The sequence below is a fragment of the Chrysemys picta genome, chromosome 4, assembly GCF_011386835.1.
Source record: "Chrysemys picta bellii isolate R12L10 chromosome 4, ASM1138683v2, whole genome shotgun sequence".
NCBI classification, from domain to species: Eukaryota; Metazoa; Chordata; order Testudines; family Emydidae; genus Chrysemys; species Chrysemys picta.
Genome location: NC_088794.1, coordinates 143,276,001 through 143,297,066, shown reverse-complemented (window position 1 = coordinate 143,297,066; position 21,066 = coordinate 143,276,001). Strand labels below are relative to the sequence as shown.

The window sequence follows — 21,066 nt, the reverse complement described above, 5'->3', positions numbered from 1 at the left end:
CTCCCTGCCGCGTCTGGACCCGCGGTAAGTTCGGACTAAGGTACTTCGAATTCAGCTACGTTATTAACGTAGCTGAATTTGCGTACCTTAGTCCGAAGTGGGGGGTTAGTGGGGACCAGGCCTCAGAGTCGCCTTATGAGAGTCCTGGCGGCTGCAGTTCCCTGCTGTGGACAGGTCACCGTTTCAGTAGGCAGGAGATGCTACAGACTCAGTTTCTCAGTACGTGAAGGCTAGGACTATAACAGCGTTTAAAAGAGAACTGGATAAATTCATGGAGGTTAAGTCCATTAATGGCTATTAGCCAGGACGGGTAAGGAAGGGTGTCCCTAGCCTCTGTTTGTCAGAGGGTGGAGATGGATGGCAGGAGAGAGATCACTTGATCATTACCTGTTAGGTTCACTCCCTCTGGGGCACCTGGCATTGGCCACTGTCAGTAGACAGGATACTGGGCTAGATGGACCTTTGGTCTGACCCAGTACGGCCGTTCTTATGTGTCCTCTCGTGATCTGATGGGGGGGGTGGAAGGAGCCGAGTTTACTGGGGTGCTCAACTCCACAGACCTTATCGAGCTTGCCCCAAGGATAAATTTGGCCCCACTATGTTCAGTTCTGATAACTGGTGTAAAGGTTTTGATAGTCACTATGGCCTGCCTGAGCAGAGACGCCGGAGCCTCTTTCATAGGAGAGAAGGACAAAACCGGGATTGTTCCCTCCAAAGCAATGCCAGCGGTGTGATGTTGCTGCACCGTGCATAGGAAGCCTGCCATGTTACTACAGTCACTGTACTGGAATCCCACCAATATACATAGCTGCTAAGAATGACAGAAATGGATAACGACGTCTACTGGCCAGCTATCGAACGTACACTGGTTCCGGGGCACTTGTGTTGTATTTTTTAAATAAAGGATGAGATCGCTGTGGAGTGGGGCTCCGTCACACAAAGGCTGCTCCCTGCTAGCGCCCCAAGGGGCTTAGATCACCCCAAATAGGCTCGGGGACAGATGGGGCTGTGACCTTTGTCGGCTGTCTCCAACCCTGCCCTTTGCATTCAGCCAGCATTGCCAGGCCTGGCTGAAAACACGGAAAGAATTTCATCCGTTTTTCTTTTTTTTTTTCCCTTCCTCCCATTGAAATGTGTAAAAGCGTGTCTCTGACTAGCTTGAACACTGATCAGAAGATGAGGGAATGTTGGTTGAATTTTTCCTTTTTCTTTTTTTAATGGGGATCTTTTTTCAATATTGAAATCCAGAACATTTCAATGTTTCAGCCAAGCCAGGCACAGACAGGGGGACATGGGCTGCCACCTCTGGTTCTGGGAGGTGCAGCACACACGCACTGCAGACCAGGGAGCTCCCGAAGTTGCTGTGGTACCTGAAGGCTTATTACACTAGCAGGTTGTCCTGCTTTTAGCTGTATCGGCATAGTTAAAGCAATACAGCCCCATACTCTGGATTCAGGTATACTGGGATGTATGTGCTTTATACTGCTATAGCTTTCCGGTTTGAGAGCAAGTGACTAACAGACCAGTCAGTCACCTCTGTACTATGCCTCCGTTCCGTGGTTGTAGCAGTGTAACCATTTTGATTTAAAAAAAAAAAAGTCACACCCCAGTCCACAGAGTGATGATGGTAAATTACTTCGATGTAGACCAGGCCAAAAAACCAAAACAAGGGCTTAAATTGTATACCTTTCAGGTCAATGCGTTACAGAAAACAAGCTGGATTATTTTTCTTTTTGGTTCCTCTTTAGCTGAAAGAACAGCGCGAGCGGGAACGCAAGGCCAGGAAGGCTAAAGAAAACAGCGAGGAAGGTGGGGAGTTTGACGACCTCGTTTCGGCTTTACGGTCAGGTGAAGTCTTTGACAAAGACCTTTCGAAACTGAAACGGAATCGCAAGCGCATCACCAACCAGCTGACGGACAGCAGCCGCGAGAGGCCGGTCACCAAACTCAACTTCTGATCCTTTTGGTTTTGTAAACGTTTTTTAGAAAACTGATTAGCAGTCTTTTTGAAGTGGCTAGGATTTTTCATTATACTGCCTTGTAATTCAAACCGAAACAGTGGCACACTCTCTTTCTCTGTGTGTGTGCGTGTGCGTGTGTGTATATGTGTTGTGTATATAAAAAGTCTGGTTGTTGGTATGTATGGAGAATATAAGTGTCTGTCTCTGTCAAGCAGGACAGTGTATATATGTGTGCCACGCAAACACGTATATAGACACTGGTCACTGAGTGCAAATTCCATTTTCTTTCCTTCAACCACGTTGTTCAAAAAGTAGTTATTCTGGTGCACAAGCACAACATTGTGTCTCCTGAGAAAGAGATGACAAAAACATTCCTTGTAGTAAACAAAGGCATTGAGAAATATTTTCTACTTGGTCTCCCTTTGGAATTCTTTACCTTGGTGTAACTGGTGTCGGAGAGCATAGAGAGAAACAAAAACAGCGCCGCTATCCGAACCACTGGTGCTGGGGTGTCATCACGGACTGCTGGGGATCAGCCTGGAGACCGTAGTGATGGTGTAAGAATACAGTATGTTAAAGTCTACTAGGAACGCCTTGCGCACAGTCTGAAGTGTGTTTGGGGGGGAAAAGGAAAAAGTCAAGTGGAAATAATCCATTTTATTATTAGTCAAGACTTGAACATCTGTGCTCTTGTGCGGGTTCCGATGAGTTCTGTACTGTACACTCTCTTGATAATCCCTTTTCAATTGTTTTTGGGAAGCACTGGACTTACTTCTCTTTCCGCAACCCTTGCTCTTGCTCAAGACAGATTACCACAGTGTGCTAATTGCTATAACAATACATAGACATAGTTCTACCTTTACAACGTTTTCTTGCCCATGACAAATGGGAAGCGGGGGAGGGAGGGGTTCTCTGCTGAGACAAAGAGCATCAACTTTTTGTGTTGTCATTTCCCCCCCCCCACCCACCCACCCATTTTCTATTCAGTGGGACAAACTGTATCCTCTGTAAGGCCACGTCTGCACTAAAAAGTTAAGTCAACCAAACTGTCGCTCAAGGGTGTGAAAAAATCTCCTCAGCGATGTAGTTAAGCCGACCTAACCCCTGGTGCAGACAGGGCTAGGTCAATGGAAAAATTCTTCTGTTGGCCTAGCAACCTTCTCTTGAGGAGATGGACTTACCTACAGTGACGGTAGTCGTAGCGGGTGTGTACACTGAAGCACTACAGCGGCGCAGCACTGCGGTTATGCTGCTGTAGCTTTTCTAGTGTAGACGTAACCTAAATGTAGGTCCGAACTGAAGGTCATTTAAACCAATGCACAGAGGACTTGATCCAAAAACCATTGTGTCGATGGACAGGCCCCCATTGACTTCAGTGGGCTTTGAACCGGGCCCCTTGTTTTTAGCGGACATACAGTAGCAATGATGCCAAGAAATGTTTCTCTCTTAACAATGTACTTTTTCAAGTGGTTTGCTGTTTTTATATTGTCATTAAAATTTGTAAGCAAAACTACCTGTAAAATGTCAGTCCAAAAAAAGCCCAAAGCTCTCAGGGAGTAAACTAGTAACAAGTAATAAATACAGAAATTTTAAAAATTTAAAAAAAAATTGGAAAATAAAAAGTAAATGCCATTAACATAGTAACACTTAATATTCTTAAATTATACAGAATATATGGAAGACTGTTACTTTTTGCTTTTATTTATTTGTGGTGGTTTTATTTTTTTAACCAACAAACTCTTTTATACCATCAATATTCTTATGCTCGTTTTTTGTTTTTTGTTTTTTTCCTGTGGAGAGATTAGTTTGTCCCTGTTGCACTAGATATTAACACTATTCGAAATAAGTTTTTCATGTAATGGGTATTATCGGTGGGATTGGGATGTCATTTTTCCTATATGTACTGTATAGCAAATGTGCTGTTTAAAGTAAATTTGTATAAAAATATGGTTCTTAGCACCTAGAGCCAGCCTGGGGTCTCTGTGCTTTCTGAAAGCTGTGAAGTATCACTTTAAAAAGAGTTGTCAAGAGCTGTGGTCTTACGATTTTTGTTTTTCCTCATCGCAACGTTCGACGCACTGTAAGTATAAAAAAAAGCGTATAAAACAGTAATAAATACAAAGTTACAGCTCGGTAAAGTCCTGCACCTCCTATCAAAGCAACTGCGAAACCTGCAAATTTTCAAAGATTGGGAGTGAAGCACTTTGTTTTAAGAAGAAGAAGAAAGGGAAAAAAACGTTTAATGGTGATTCTTGTTCCTTAACTAAAGTGCCTCTATTTATATTTTCTATTTATGGATTAAGAAATTTGGGCTGACACAGTTTAGGGAACGGACTCTTTTTGGTGGGCGGGGGAGTCTCGTGTCTGACGATCTGAGGAATGGTCAGTTAATTGTTTAGCTAGAATAATGCGTTTTGAAGTTGAAAAGGTCTCCAGTCCTGCATTGGGATCCCGCTTCCGCAGCCTGTGTAGCCAAGCGGTGCTCTCAGGCTTCACCCTATGGGATTCCAGTGGAGGCTCGGGGGCTTAGTTGCCCTTCCAGAGCATTCTTGTTTTCGATCAGCCTGGTCATTGGGCTGTTTGCCATTTAGTTTTCTTTCCAAACAAAAGGCCGTGTGCAGATAATTTCATGTGCCATTGTTGAAAGCTACTTTTAAACAGGTGCCGGTGTCAGTAGCCACTCTTTTCTCTTGGGTGTGTATTTTACAGATTTTTTTTTTAATAATGCCAAAAAGGAAAAAATTACTTGTAAACTGAAGTATATGTCATGGACCTTCTTAGCTTAGTAGTCAACCAAGTTAGGTGCAAGAATGTTAGTAGTTTAGCTGCCAGGAAATGCTGTGTATGTTATGAGACTGTACATTTTTTAAGATGGCAATATGCAATAAAGACTAAGACTTGCATTGAGTGTACGTCCGTGGAGCCCATGAGTTATTTTTCAAGCCGATTTGTAGAGCAGCTGCTCCTGTGTGTCCTCAGAAGAAAGTGAAGCTGCCTGTTTTGGATCGTTGCGAGTAGGCTGCTGATCCCCAAGGACAGATGGGGGGGGGAAAAGTGTTTATTTTTTTTTATGAGTTCGCAAAGGCCCAGATTCTGGTCTGCCTGTCTTGCTGGTGTAAGCCTGGAGTATCAACCTGTGTGCTGGAAAAGTCTGCATACTGAGCACCTCACAGCCAGTGAATTCACCCTGGTGGCACCCCTGTACGGGAAGGAATTGCTGTCTCCATTTCACTGAGGAACAAAAGTTTTAAAAGCCAAGCTTTCCAAAAGCACCCAGTTGATTCAGGAATCTGAAAGTCAATGGGACTTGGGCTCCTGAGACAGGTAAGCCCTTTTGCCCTAAGTGACTCGCCCCAGATCGCTCAGGAAGTCGGTGGCAGTCGGGAATGGAGCCCAGAGTGGAGGAGATGCTGTAGTTAAACAGAGCCTGACCCAAGGCAGAGCAATAAAGTGAATAGGGAGAGATCTAGTCTTCGCTGTGGAGCAGAGGGGGTTTGAGGGAGGGGGGAGAGTTTAGTTGGGGATTGGTCCTGCTTTGAGCAGGGGGTTGGACTAGATGACCTCCTGAGGTCCCTTCCAGCCCTGAGATTCTATGAGAGCCGGCAGAGCAATGAGGTTGGTCAGATTGGGGTATCCGAAGGGCAGAGAGATGAAAACAGATGGAAGGGGAATAGCATAGACATGGGTAGGGAACTACAGAGAAAGGAGAGAACAGGGCTACTCGAGCAGGGAACAGCTAAGTGAAGGGCTGGGGGGAGAAATATTTTTTGTCTAGTGCCCCTTGTGTGATCGAAAGGGCAGGTCAGCCGCTGGTTGCAGTCTGCCCGGGCACAGTCTGTGCACCACTCACGCCCAGCTGTGTGAGTTGACATGGGACAGAAGTGGTGCATTGGCCTCCTGCCATTGAGTGAATGAGCCCCAGATTCCAGTGTGCAGAGGCCAATTTCAGACATTCTTGCTGGACAGATTGTGCATCCAGCCCCCACCCCTCCTGCTTAGAAGAGATTGGGGGCGGGGAGAAGGCTTGGGAGAGGAGCTTGCTGTATCGGCTCACTGGAGCCCGTGGCGAAGGCATTACCGCCGAAGAGGATGCAGCAGCCTGCACTGTGCTCGATTTCTAACGTGCGCTCTGACCATGAATGGAAAAGGTTATTGTTGCTGAGGCACAATCATTTGCATGTATCCTCTTCCTAACCTTTGAAACTGTCTCTTGCGATTACGGCATTCCTTGCGCTCGGCTCAGGGGAACAGCGAGGCCCTGCAGATGCCCTTGGTTCTGGTGCGGTGAAGGAGACGGGGCTGGGCAGTACCGAGGAGGAGACGTAGCTGGCTGGGTAGAGATTGCAGCCAAGCAGAACGATGAGGCGCGGCACCTGCCCTGTTTCTGAACACGCTGGTGGAACCCATCTGCTGCTTCTACTGCTGTTGTTCCTGGAAATCTTTAGAACATAAGAACGGCCGGACCCACGGTCCATCTAGCCCAGTGTCCTGTCTTCTGCCAGCAGCCGGTGCCACGTGCTTCAGAGGGAATGAACAGAACCGCGCAACTGTGTGTGATCCATCCCTGGTCATTCAGTCCCACCTTCTGGCAGTCAGAGGTTTAGTGACTCCTGGGTCTCTGACCACCTTGGCTGCTAATAGCCATTGACAGGAACTTCTTTAATTGTCTTTTCTCCCGGGCTTTGGAGCTGTGCTCCGGCTCCTCTCCAGCTCCAGGCAAAAACCTGCAGCGCCACTGCTCCGGAGCTGCTCCAGGCTCCGCTCCAAAGCCCTGCTTTTCTCAGGCAGCCACCCTGTTACCTACTTCAGGCAAACTGCTCACTGGCTGCATGGGACAGGGGAGGTGAGAGGGCTCAAGAATCCTCATCCCCCGTCTTTGAAGTGCAGATACAAGACAGAATCCCAATGAAGCGGCTCCTTGAATAACAGCCCGGGCCCAGCAGTGCTCCGTGGCCCAGGTCCCAGCATGCTTACTGTCAGGCGGCAGCAGAGGCCAGCTCGGGGCGGAGCAGAGGGGCAGTGATTCACAATGATCCTGTTTAGAGCAGGGGCAGCAGCTTCCCTAGATGGCCCCTGTGTAGGTAGAATGGCCCTGAAATGTTCTACTCAGCTGCTGCCACTCCACCCTGACCTCCCCCTGCTGCAAGTGGCCCTGGGTTGCAAGGCAGCATGTGCTCCATGCCAAGAAGGAGCCCCCTTAATACTGCAGGTAGCAGGAGAGATCAGCCTCTCCTTTATTGCCTCTGCGCTGAGGTTAGGGAGATCTGCATGTTGCACTTCAGCCGGCCTGTGAATAAATAGCCAGAACCCAGCCACTCGGGGTCTAATTTCCCAGTGAGGTAGGCCCTATCTTCTCCCTCACCAGATGAGAGCAGGATGACAAACGTTTTAAAGAGCTGTGACTAGCCAAACCCTGTCACTGGGGAAGTCGCTGTGCTGGGTGCTACACGTGTCCGATGAGCTGTCTCTTCCACAAACTCCAAATAGCTACCTAAAAATAAGTTCTGAAAAGAAGGATGTAAGTAGGTGACTTTCCCACCTGCTCCAAGCAGGGCTGGATTTGTATCAAGGGCCCAGCACCTGGAGTCATGGGAGTGTCAGGAGCTCAGATATAAAAATAAATAAAAGGGAAATCTCTGGCCCTCATGTCTGTAAAGAAAAGCCTGGCATGGGGAGCGGCGTGTAACCAATGCTGCTGCCTCTGCCTGAGTCTGAGGCCAGCCTGAAGCAATAGGTCCAAGAGGTGCGCACTACCCCATTCATCTCTCCTAGGTGTTCAGGCTAAGCCCCGTTGCTTTGGGGTAGGAGGGGGGCATAACACCCTACCCCAGCAGGGCCCACCCAGTACAGCAGCTCTACCCCAGCAGCTGGGGAAAGTTCGGTGAGGGCAAAGGGGCCTCTGGAAGTGGGGGTAGAGGCCCTGCTGCTGCTCCCTGGGATGGAAACGGGGCACAGTGTGGGAGTAGGGCCAGCAGGTGTGGATAGAGCACTGGCCTGGCGCTCAGGAGACCTGGGCTCTAGTCCTAACTCACCCAAGAGAAAAGTCATTTGAACTTTCCTGTGCCTCAGTTTCCCCACCTGTAAAATGAGGATAATGATACTGCTCTCCTTTGGAAAGTGCTTGGAGATCTACTGATGACAAGCTAGGTGTTCAACTTTATGCACATGCTTAAGTGCTGTCCTGAAGCCAGGCTGTGGCACTTAATATTCCCTGATCCCAAGGGAGTTAAATAATTATAATTGATCTGATAAAATATTGTATTTTAAGCATTAATACTGCAAACAATCACTGTGCTCCAATATGGAATTCGCTATCCCCTGGGGGAAACATGCTGTAGAAATAAGCTTTTCCCTGGATTGTAGCTCCCTTTATAGCCCTGAAACAGAAGCTGTGACTCCACTTCAGTGAAACACACAGCTTCTCTGGGGCACCAGCTGCCCCCATGCTCGCTGGACACAGCTCACCCTCAGCGCACGCACTTTTAATGCTTATTGGGAATTTTTCCTAACCAAACTAAAGCCCTGACTCCGGCCGACCAGAGGAAGGAGAAATTCAGTCCGGCACTGGTTTATAAACAAACAACCCAGAGACAGGTAAGTCGTGAAAGGATAAAAAGACGATTGACTCAACAAAACAGAGTTAAAGGGAAAGAGTAAAAACGCCGGAGGATGGTTCATGTCAGGCACTTGCTGCCATGGTAACAATTTGGTTGTGAACAGATGAAAAAGCAGGGAGAAGGTGGCCAAAGAGCATGTGAGACCTTTTCCTCTGCAACTCGCTGACTGGCATTTTTCACATGGTCTTTGTGCTGCTGAGCAGTGAACGCCTCCTCCACTGGCCTTTCCACTGTGTGTGTGTGGGGGGGGGGGGGGGGGTGTGATCAGATTCAGGCCCCATGGAGATAGAATCAGTCTCTGAACAAGGGACTATTCTTCAGTGCGTAGCAAGGTGTTTCTTCCACTCCCTCCCCAGTGGGGTGGGCAAACCCCACTAGAGCACGGCAGGAAGGGATTAAAGGTCCCTGTTGGGGTTGCTGGCAGAGGCCAGCTGCATCCCACACCACTTGCTGACAGCACTGTTCTATAGCCCAAGGCAGATAAGAGCAAGTGGATGCGCTGAGCAGCCTGGAACTAGAGCCCCTGGAAGCCGACCAGCTGGTGGTTAACCTGTCTCACTGATCTTATTTGCTAGTGTAATCAGAGCCCAGGCACGAGGACTAGATCTTGGAGTCAGAGCTACATGGAGGCAAGCCAGGGCCCTAGCTGCGTTCATCCTTTCCTGGGTTACGATGTCATGCACCAAGGACCTTTAGGGTGGTGCCTTTAATATGGTGGCAGGCCACCTTTGGGACACAGACTGTTTCATTACAGGGGAATGACACAGGTGGAAGTAGGCTTGGCAGGCCTCGCGTTTAATTGCTAGGTGTCACTGAATGTCCATTTCCGCTGCCATCGACCAACCTTGTCCAGAGCAGCTGGTGGAACTGCAGCCTCCCCCGGTTGGGCCTGCAGGGAAGGGCGTCACCATCCCTGCAGAAGTGCAGGGAGCCCTTTGAGGTCCCTTCTTCCCCATCACGGACCCGTTCCCTCCTTCCCGTGGCAGCAGGGGTGCAGAGAGCTCTCTCTGCTGCCGCAGAGCCAGTGCCACCTGGGCCCTGCAGGCTCAGGGCACGGGGAAGGCTGTAGTCCTGGTGGGACAGAGCAGAGACCAACTGGCTGGGACTGAGAGGTGCCCCACCCCCAACCATGGGGGAGTCCAACCCTTTGCTAAATGATTCTGTCCTCATGGCCAGGGCTCATCCTCTACCTCCTCCTTGCAGTCCTGGCTGGGGAAGGGCGGGGGGGGGGGGGGGTCTCTGCTCCACCAGGCCAACACTGCAGCTTCCCAGGCGCTTGGTGCCCCAGCATCTTGGACCCCATTGGCTGTGTAGGGAGCCTCTTGCAGCCCTGCTGTCAGTGCTGCCCTTACTCCCTCCCTTTCATTGCCAGCACCTGTCAAAATAAAAATAAATCTTTAAAATAAAAATTGAATCCTGCCCAGCCTACCTATAAACGACATTTTCCAAAATCCTGCTGACCACGCTGCCTTCTTGTGGAGGAACCTGGCAGCGTGGCTTTGATTCCTGGATCTGCCACTGATTCACCCCTATGAGCTTGGACAAGTCACTTCAGGCATCCTAACTCCCATTGGCTCTGGGCCTTAATCTCTCTGTGCCTCTGTTTCACCATTAGCGAGTGCTTTCCGATCTCCCCCCTGAAAAGCACCAAGGATTACTTTGAAATAGTTCATTCTCGAGCGATGAGGGTAAACTCCAGAATGCACAAAAAGAACAGGAGTACTTGTGGCACCTTAGAGACTAACACATTTATTAGAGCATAAGCTTTCATGGACTACAGCCCAAAGCTTATGCTCTAATAAATGTGTTAGTCTCTAAGGTGCCACAAGTACTCCTGTTCTTTTTGCGGATACAGACTAACATGGCTGCTACTCTGAATCCAGAATGCACCATGACTCCAGCAGCAGAACCTGGTTGTACTGTGGTTTTCTGTTCCCAGCACTTATTTTTCATTTCTAGAGCAGTCGCCTCAGCAACAGCATTAAGTGTTCATCTCAGATCTCACGTGGAAGAAAACCAGGGAGGACAAAACCAGGTATGTGCTTCCTTTGTGGTAAACAAAGGATTTCCTGCATCCGAAATGACGGCAGAAGCAGATCTGCATGGCAGCCCTGCGCACAGCTCTCTGCCTGCCCACTCTACCATGCTCTAGCGTGGTTTCACTGGGGGTGAAGAGAAGAATGCTGATTACTGAATTCAAATGCCATTTGGTTTTCATAAGGAAAAGCAGGCAAGCTTTATAGATCCTTCTGCATGTACTCGCTCTTTGAGTTATGCAGGCTCAAGGCACTGTTTTCCCGTTTCTGCAACCAAGACCCATCCTGCCTCCCAGAGAGTAGAAGTTGAAAGGCTGCCTCTCCACTTTCTAATATTAATGTAGCTAGGAAGGGAGAAGCTATCAGAAATCAGAATGTGCTTTGGTGCAAACAAACAAAAAAACACATTTTGTTTGTTTTTGTTTTTTATCCAGGGCACTTTCTGGCCAGGCTAGGAGACTTAAGAAACATGTTAGAATCAAGACAATCTCCTTTCCTCTGTCCTTGGTTCACAAAAATGTCTTGTGCTTAGTTGAGGGCTTGTCTACACACACACACCCCTTGCATTGCTCTAATTAAACTAATGCAAACCCCTGTGTAGAGACACACACCGGTTTAAAACGGCTTATACTGGTTTAACTTGCCTTTGTAAATGTATAGAGGCAAGCTAAGTTGCTAGAAACCATTTAAATTGATTGAAGAGTGTCCACACGTGGGTGCTCCAATTTAACGACATGCCTTTAGATAAACTGGTGCAATTTCGTGCAGGAGCCCACTCATACAGATCAGCTTGCAGGAGCAGTGACTTACTCCATTGGGGCCAGATTTTGAAAGGTATTTAGGCACCTTGTGGGATTTTCAAAAGCATCTAGATGTGTTGGGTGCCTAGGTGCTTTAGGAAAACCTCACTAGGCACCTAAATACCTTTAACAGTCTGACCCTTGGTACCTAGTAATCAGCTCCTGTTAAAGGCATTTGCTGCAAAGAGAGATTGACTGATTAGTCAGTTTCCTCTTAGGGCAAGCTGTTTATGCAGGGAGCTGGCCACAAAGGCTGAACGTGAACGTGAGATACAAGGGCCTGATCCTGCAAACGCTACTGAGCCATCCATAAGATAGCTTGTTGTGGGACACATGCACCTGGTAATAAGTGTTTCCAAGATCAGGCCCCTAGTCAGTTTCCTGTCCTATGAAATGCAAAAACCACAGAGGACTGGAGGGGGAAACTGACTAGCATCTTTGTCACTTTCCTTCCTTAGCTGTCCATGTGTGAAGTCTCATTGTTCTGCTACCCAAAAGGGACACACACAAAATGACGGGGGAAAATAAGCTCAGAAAAAATGTCATGAAAACCATGAAATCAGATATTTACATTTATAAACACTTAGAAGCAAATCTGCTTTATTTCACCACTGTAAATCTGGAGTAACTCCAGTGAAAAGCATGGGTGTAACTCTGGATTTAATCTAGTGCAAATAAGAGCAGAATTTAGCTTCTAAACTAACCCTTTGGGGCAGGGATTGTCTCTCACAACATGGTTTTACAGAGTCTCAGTCAAGACCTCTAGGAGGTTCTGTAGCACAAAGAAGATTAGTCAATATCAGTGTTTCTCAACTTTCAGGTTCACAGCCCCTTAGTCATGGTCAAAAATGCTTGCGACCACTTATGTTTACTATATAAATATGAGTAAAACATATCTCAGTGATCAGAGGGGTAACCGTGTTAGTCTGAATCTGTAAAAAGCAACAGAGGGTCCTGTGGCACCACAGGACCCTCTGTTGCTTTTTACATATCTCAGTGACAACACCGAAAGGCTGATACAAATAGTGTGTGTGTTTCCAGAGGTTAACAGAGAATACTTGGCCTTGAACAGTGAGGGCAGTGGGGGAGAGAGCTTTTCTGTGCTTAGAGTATATTTTCAACGTCTGGCTACCCTCTTCCCTGGCTGCCGTTCATGACCTCCCCGGGTGTTGCATGACCCACTGGTTAAGAGACACTGCTCTAGCTGATAGCTCCTCAGTTTCAGACAGATGTGGTCTATCAGCCCATCTGCAGTCCCTGGTCTGCACGTGGGGAGCTCTCGGTGATGTTTTAAGTTCAATATCTCATCTGTTTTGTGGCTCAGTAAAGCAGCCAAAGGTGTCCAGGGCTCCTACCCTGCCCCCCACAATGCAAGGACAGCCAGCAGTCGTGTGGTATAGGGATCCAGCTCCAGCAGGGAGGAGCCTGTTCTGGAGAAGCTGAAGAGATGTTCTAGGCTTTACCGTGATGCTCATCTCAGCTGACCTCCTGCATCTCACAGGCCAGAGAATCTCCCCCCCCCCCCCCAGTAATTCCTGCATTGAGCCACAACTTCTGTTTGAGGTACAGCATCTCCTTTAGAAAGGGAGCTAGTTTTGATTATAAAGACTTCAAGTGGCCGAGAAACCACCACATTGTTGTTCCAATGGCTAATTGCCCTTAGTGTTAAAAATTTGCACCGTATTCCTAGTCTGAATTTGTTTAGAGTCAACTTCTGACCAGTGGATCTTGTTCTACATTTATCTGCTACATTAACGAGCCATCTGCTATCAGAAATCTCTTCTCCATATAGGTGCCCCCTCAGGACCCCACCCCTTATCCAACCACCCCTGCTCCCTGTCCCCTGACTGCCCTGACCCCTATCCAAACCCCCGCCCCCTGACAGGCCCCCCAAGACTCCCACGCCTATCCAACCCCCCCGTTCCCTGGCCCCTGACCCCCCCCAGAACCTCCACCCCATCCAACCGTCCCCTGACCCCTATCCACATTCCTGCCTCCAGACAGGCCCCCCGGGACTCCCACACCTATCCAACCCATCCTGTTCCCCGTCCCCTGACCGCCCCTCCAGAACCTCCACCCCATCCAACCACCCCCTGTCCCCTGACTGCCCCCTGGGGCCCCTGTCTCTTATCCAACTCCCCCTCCCCCTGGGTCCCTTACCATGCTGCTAAGAGCAGCATGTCTGGCAGCCGCGCCGCCCGGCCGGAGCGGGGGTCTCCCATATTAATATTTGTAATTTCTAATATTAATTCCAACAATATCCTTTGAAATGTGGATATCAGAACTGGGCACAGTATTCCAGTAATGGTCACACTTGTACCATATAAAGAGGTAATTCCATCTCCTTACTCCTATTTGATATTCTCCTGCTTAGGCATCCAAGGATCGTATTTGTCCTCTTAGTTACAGCATTACACGGGGAGGTTATGTTTAATAGGTTATCTGTTGTTATATCTAAGTCCTTTTCTGTGTTACTGTGTTCCAGGCTGCAGTCCCCTATCTTGTAAGTGTGATCTATATTCTTTGTTGCTAGATATTGCATTTGGGCATATTAAAGTACATGTTACTCAAACAAGCCAACCTTACCAAGTGGTCCAGATTGACCTGAATAACTGACTTGTCTCTTTCATTCTTACCACTCCATTTTAAATCAACATAAATGTTTCAGATAGCCCCTTGGCCAATTCTTTTAATACTCTTGGGTTCAAGTTATCCATTCCTGCAGTTTTAAAAACATGTAATAGTTGCTGTCTAACATCCTTCCTAGTTACTGTCTGAGTAGAAAGTATTTTATTATCAGAGTAAGATATGAATATATCATCTTTTCTGAATACAGAATAGAAATATTTATTGAACACTTCTGCTTTTTCTACTTCAAGGTTTACAATTTCACCATCCTTATCTAGACCTATACCATTGCTAGGATTTTGTTTGTTACTGATATATTTAAAGAATTCCTTATTTTCCTTACACCTACTGGCCATAGATGTTTCACTGATACCCTTAGTTTCCCTTATCAATTGTCTGCATGCCCTAAGTGCCAGTTTGTGCTCATTGCTATCAACATCCACATTTTTCCATTTGCTATATAATTTTTTTTATTTTGCATTGTTACTTTCATCTCTCCTCTTAATCAGGGATTTTTTTACCCAACGAATCTCTCTTTCCAGATTGTTTTTTTTTTAAATCCCCACAATACCACATTCTTAAACAATTCCCAGTTATCATTCACATTCTTTTTCTCCTCTTCAATTTTGCTCACAATTGTTTTCAGCTTTGGGAAACCGCTTTTTTTAAAAATATATATATATATTGTGTATATATATATTTATTGTTGGGACTGTAGTCTGGTTGCACACAGCAAATGAGAGTAGGTCATGATCATTTGCACCCAGGCAACCATCAATATTTAGGTCACTGATAAAGATAAATTGATCTGTCAAAATGAAGGCTAATATGGAATTACACTGAGTTATAATATTTTTTGTGTTAGGCCTTGTCTATGCTACGGGGGGAGATAGATCTAAGTTACACAACTTCAGCTACATGAATAACGTAGCTGAAGTTGATGTACTTAGATCTACGTTCTGCGGGGTCTACACTATGCTATGTCTACGGGAGATGCTCTCCCGTTGACTCCCCTTGTGCTTCTTGTTCAGGTGACAACGGGAGAGTGATCTGCAGTTGATTTATCGGGTCTTCACTAGACCTGCTAAATCGACTGCCGATGCATCGATCGCCATGCATTGATCCCCTGGTAAGTGTAGATAAACCCTTAGGGTACGTCTTCACTACCCGCCAGATCGGCGGGTAGTAATTGATCTAGCGGGGATTGATAAATCACATCTCATTAAGACGCGATATATCAATCCCCGAACGCGCTCCCTGTCAACTCCGGAACTCCACCAGAGCGAGCGGCGGTAGCGCAGTCGACGGGGGAGCTGCGGCCCTCGATCCTGCGCCGTGTGGACCCCAGGTAATTTGATCTAAGATACTTCGACTTCAGCTACGCTATTTGCGTAGCTGAAGTTGCGTATCTTAGATCGATTTCCCTCCCCCCCGAGTGTAGACCAGCCCTTTAATAGTTATCATCTATGATTTTTAGGAACTCCCTAGTTACTTTACTAGTCGCAACATGAGACATCCAGCATGTATCCCCCAGATTGAAATCCCCCATCATAATGCAATTCTTCTTTCTATACACTTTCCATCAAGATTCCTGGATTTTCAGTGCTTTCTCATTTTTCCGGGATTCTTTCTCAAACAAAGTGCCTGCATTTAAAAATTTTAATTTCAAGCTGGTCATTAACACCGAAATTGCACCCATTAAGCACAACACTGTACACTGCCGATGTCTGTAATTCAGAACGCCTCTGTCTAGCTCACCATTAGTCTTTATTCGTTGTAGCTTCCTTTTGGTGTGGTCACACACAGGCAACGTCAGTCTTGGCAAATACAGGATGGTTTTCCTATTTATAGACCAGTGCTTCCCACTGAAGAGAGCTTGTGTGACCTCATGTTTTGTCAAACTCCAGCTGCACTGGCATGTGTAGTAATGTTGATTAACATCACAGCTGTTTGTTACAGAATTTCACAGTACGGTTTGATTGTTAATATAACGTGAAACCAGTGGAGGGCTTTATACCATGAAAAACCAAGGAGAAAGGAAGGGTTTAAAGTAACATTTAGCATGTAAAAATATATTACACAAGAATATTTTCTCCTAGTGATTCCTATGTCTAATGGCTGCGGAGGTGGACAAGCTACCAGCATTCTTTGGAAGGATCAAAACCCTTTGGGAGGGTTTTCTCTCCCCTCCTCCTCCCCCACAGAAGTAAAAGCACACCTTCCTGATTTCATCCCTAGTAGGGGATAATCCTAATCCATCACTCTCGCTACTCCATGTCTCCCTGCTGGGAGCTTTGTCTCCGGATTTGGTAAACACCCTGCGTTGTGTCGTTGATCGTACGGTCTCCTTATCTCAGACGTGGTACAGCGCCCAGCCTGTTGTGAGTCTATTTACCTTCACCACAAGATCCCTTGAATGAATGCTAAGGGAGTGCAATAGCCTTTGCTTTTTCTATCGAAATGTCTGGATTTGATTCATCTTGAATTTCATAATAACGTCACACAAAACACACTGGTCAGGAACGGCAAGCCAGGGGCAGTCTGTGCCCTTATTAAACAGACTTTTACTGTTAAATTCATCACTGCATTTTAAGGATTAGGCATAGAGCAAATGCCACAGGGCAGTAAACATCCATTATCCTGAATAGGCCACAGGACTTCATGAAACCTTTACCACAGGCTCCTCGTTCCCGCCAAAAGGGCAGCCATCCCCAGATTTTCCACGGTCATCCCCAGGGGGGGACGGATCCTTATGCACCACAGCTACAGATTGTGACACACTCCAAGCTCTGCATTTCAGCCACCTGACCCTAGAGGCTGGTGTGCTGCTGCTACTGGTCCAGGCAGGTGAGTGAGGGTTTCCCTTACCAGGCAGCTGCTGAGTGTACTCCAGTCTGGTGACGCAAGATGCAGCCAGCCAGTGTGGGGAAAAGAAAGGACACAGAAACCTAAGCCAGTCCCCACCTAGTCAGGAAGACTGGTGCTCAACTGACCAAGGAACTAAGCAAAGCAGCGCCAGCCATCCACCTTTGGAGAGTAGGGAAACCGGGGAGGGCCTCACAGAGGCCTGGCTAGTCTGGAGACGGTGGGATCGAGTGGATTTGAGAAGCTAGTGGGAGAGTTGAGCTTTAAGAGCAGCCTGAAAACTTTGTCAGCTGGAGTGTTGTCCTGAAGGGATTGATATAAAAATACTCAATCCGTGGCCAGACTCGCTACAATCCCGTTACTGCACTGACTGTGAAATGACAGGCCTAGCGCGTTCAGCTCATGGAGGCCTTTGAAATATGCAGGGGAAGTAAAGAGACAGGTTTTGGACAGCACCTGGGGTCGGTTGTGCGGGCAAAGCCATCTGGTTGACGGTGTGAACACAGCTGCTTTGCTGGAGTGCTGAAGGAGGGTACTGCAGCTGTGTGAGCTTTGCTCCTGTTTTAACTGCTCATTCATAAAAACAAGTGCACGTTGTCAATAAAATCAGAGTAGGAGTTGATTGACCCAGGTGTTTGTACTGACCCCATGACTACATTGAGAAATGAGATCTTTAGCAGCAGACAGGCATTCTCTCCCACCAAGGAATTCATTCATTCTAGAAAACCCATGTTCTTCCTGACTACTCCGGAACTGGGACAGTGGGCACCAAGGGAGCAAAAATACGTGCGGAGGGGATAGAAGGGGTGAAGGTAATGCTGTAGTGGAGGAAGACACAATGGTCTAGATCCTAAGTTGCTGTAAATCTAGCATAGCTCCATTGATGTCAACAGCGCTCACTCCACTGGGTTCCGCTCCCCCCACACACACATCAGAGGAGCTAGAAGAGGGCAGGAAGCATTTACTTGGCCTGGGCCGTGCCAACAAGTGCTGGTGCTGGCCTCCTCCCAAAACCAGTTCCTGGGTCATTGCTCAGCCGGCTGCTTCTACCGACACTCACGCTTTGCAGGGGTCCACGTGCAGCATGGGCTGCTCCCTCGTGGCTGGGTGCTGCTGTACCATGGAAAGCCATAGCCCCCTAGGGCCCTGCTGGCCTTGGAATCGATTATGCTAATGTCCTGTTCTCGCACGTGCTGTGCTTCCTGCCCGTGAGATGAATGGCATTACACCGGTGCACGTGTGATTGCAGGATTGGGGCCTACGGGAGGCCTCTTTTTTTATGTTTTCAATCAGGATATTGCGATGAGGGAAGCGAGGGGTTTTTCATGCTGGGTATCTGTTGTTTTGGAGTAAATCGCTATTTTGTCAGGTAGATTGCAGGTGTACAATGGAAAATGGTTGCCCCTGCCTGGGAAATACTTGAATGGCCTGCCTGAAGTTGTAAAATACGGGTACTGGTTTCCACTGGTGGTCATTTTTCCTTTCCCTTTGAGCAGAAAACACAACTCATTTTCCTCTCGTGTTAGTTTTACATGGGTATAATTCCATTTGTTAGGGGGTTTATTCTTTCACCCTCTCACTTCCCTGGTCCTTCTTGCATGAACAGAGAGCAACAATACCCGAAGTCCAAAGGTGCAAACAATTCGATGTTTATTGGGGTGAACTTCCAGCAAGCATGATTCCAGTTTTCTTCCTTAGTGTCCCCCTTCCCAGCTCTGCCACCACAGAGCCTTGCCGGTGTCCCTGTTCCCATTCCCCCCTTAGCAAAACATGATTCCAATTCCCCCACCCCCATTCCCTGTTCCCATTCCCCCCCGCCCCACTTCCTGATTGACTGCAGACTATATAGTAAAACCTGAGTTCTGCTTAGCTATACCTTAACCAATCATTTTACTGAAATTTAACTAACCAATCCTAACATACTGTAACATGGTTATTTAACCAATTATATCCCACCACCTTAATTGGTTGACACCCAACAAAATTAATTATACAGCAGACAGAAACAATCACAGAACCAGACAGAGATTATACAGACAAACAATAGGGAAGTGGAGACTATAGTGATAGAACAATACAGAAATGAGAATTTCACATCCCAGCTATTGATAAGTGAGTTCTTGCCAAACAGGATGCTGTCAAACTAAGTTTCCTTTTACAACTTCTAGGCTCTTCCCTTTCTCTGGAGGTGATAGGAATATCAGGACAGGATTGTATTCCTAACAGCCCAATAGCACCTTATTTCAAGGTAACTAGTTTGGAATGTGAGGATGTGACCAGACACTTCCCAGTTTATGGCTGGCCTCTGCTGCTTAGCCGAAGGCCTTAGCCTAAGAACCAGGCCTCAAACTGTCACAGTAAAAAAAGGCCCTTACACAGACGGACAGTGATTTTAATTCTTTCTTTTATACCTCTATAACTAGTTAAGTAATAAAAATACAGCTAAATTCTTAAAGTATAGGCCTGAATATCTATATCCTAACACCATTGACGGCAACAACGTTACTCCTGGTTTACATCTGTGTGAGAGCAGCCTGGGGGGCCTGTATGGTTGACGGGAGGCTGTGTGATCTAGTGGTCAGAGCATAGCACCAGGCACCAGAGTTCAAATCCCAGCTGTGCCACTGACGCATAGGTTGGCCTTGTGCACTTACCCTCTCTAGCTTTGTCTGAACTGTGGAGCAGCCTGTGGCTGACAAAAGGTGCAGCCAAACGGCCGAAGGATGTGATTTAGCTGTAAGTATAGCAAAGCATGTACCATGTTCAGAACCATTTCAGAAACTGGCTGGAACCTGTGGGGTGCGGTCAGAGAACTCTATAGCCCAGATCCCACGGAGAACCCTGCGTGGGGACTGTAGATCCAGGAAGACCAGGCTCATTGCGGGTAGGGATTCATATCATATCCCCAAGACATGCAGGGAATCTAGCACAAAGTTCATGTACCATAAGCTGTAGTGCTTGGGTAGGGAAGCTGGGGGACTCAGAGCCAGTGTGAAGGCACAGAACATCTGCAGAGCTACCCCTGGCTTCTGGTGCAGTCCCTGGGATCGGTGGCATTTGGGGACAGAACTGCTGGTTGTTCTGCAGATGGAAAACGCCCTCTGCAAGAAAACTCCATCTGGGAAAACCCACAGGCTTTCTTTCTCCTCCCTGACCCCCCTCCTCCTCTCCTCTTTAACATTTCCATTGGAGGGGGCCACATAATCTGGGCCATAATAGCCAGACTGATGTTGGGTACTGCATATAATGAGGAGAGACTTGCCCCCCCAAAACAACGTCCTTTCCTTAGTCAGGAGGTTCCACTGCTCTGATCAAAATGGATCCAGGATGGATTTCGGAACCTTTTCTATTTTTCAGCTTTAAACAAGATTCCGTGTGTGTGTGTGCGTGAGGACCATTAGAGAAAGCAATAGAGCCATCTGGTGGCCCTTTTTTGCTATTTAAGCTTTAATAGCCATCCCTCCTGGAGAACTCCAGCATGCCCTTGGTTGTCTCTGCATTTAGCACATTTCTGTTGCATACCTAAAGGTGTGCAATTTTGCAGGGCCTGGGACAGCCAAAACGTCACGTGTTGTATCCAGACTCTCCGGATACCCACGTTAATAAAAATTCATTTTAATCATGCCTGGGACAGTCAGCTTTAGCGACACCCACTTGTGCAAATAACTGAACATAAAAATGTGGGGTAGCATTTCATTGTGAATGTCTTCAGTATGTGATGTTGACCTATTTTAAGGGCCTACAGCTCACTCATGACCCAGACCTCCCATAAACTGCTGTGGTCATGCTAAGAAGGGGAAAAATATACAAGCTTGCTAAACGTGTTAAGAAAGATCTAGTGATGTTTAACACAAGTGCCACGCTCTTTAGGCTGAGCAAGTAATGTTTTAATCTCAGTCGGCAGGAATATATATATAAATAGAGTGTACCAACAATGGGTAAGCAGCAGGTAGGAAATTTATGACCTATGACAAAATCTGGAACAGTACTAAACTACGATATATCTAGGGGAGGAAAGAGGAACTCTTAGGAGCTGAAACTGTAACCTTCCCCCCCATCCCCAAGAATCTAGGGGTATAAGTGTGACAGGCTGAAACCTAGCAAGCAGTCCAAAGCAGGCTGATATCAGTTGCTTGCAAAGGGCTGTAGGAATTGGTTC

The 21,066-nt window shown here is 47.2% G+C and overlaps 1 protein-coding gene across 2 annotated transcripts in view; it reads left to right on the top strand.

Annotated features, from left to right (window-relative positions):
• DAAM1 (dishevelled associated activator of morphogenesis 1) overlaps nucleotides 1-4,873 on the top strand; it is a 178,859-nt gene extending 173,986 nt beyond the window's left edge. For both annotated transcript variants that reach the window (XM_008168243.4, XM_008168239.4), the window contains one exon: nucleotides 1,749-4,873. In XM_008168243.4, coding sequence (XP_008166465.2) covers nucleotides 1,749-1,958 — 210 coding nt within the window. In that variant the 3' untranslated portion in view covers nucleotides 1,959-4,873. The remainder of the gene's footprint in view (nucleotides 1-1,748) is intronic.
• Nucleotides 4,874-21,066: the final 16,193 nt, after the last annotated feature.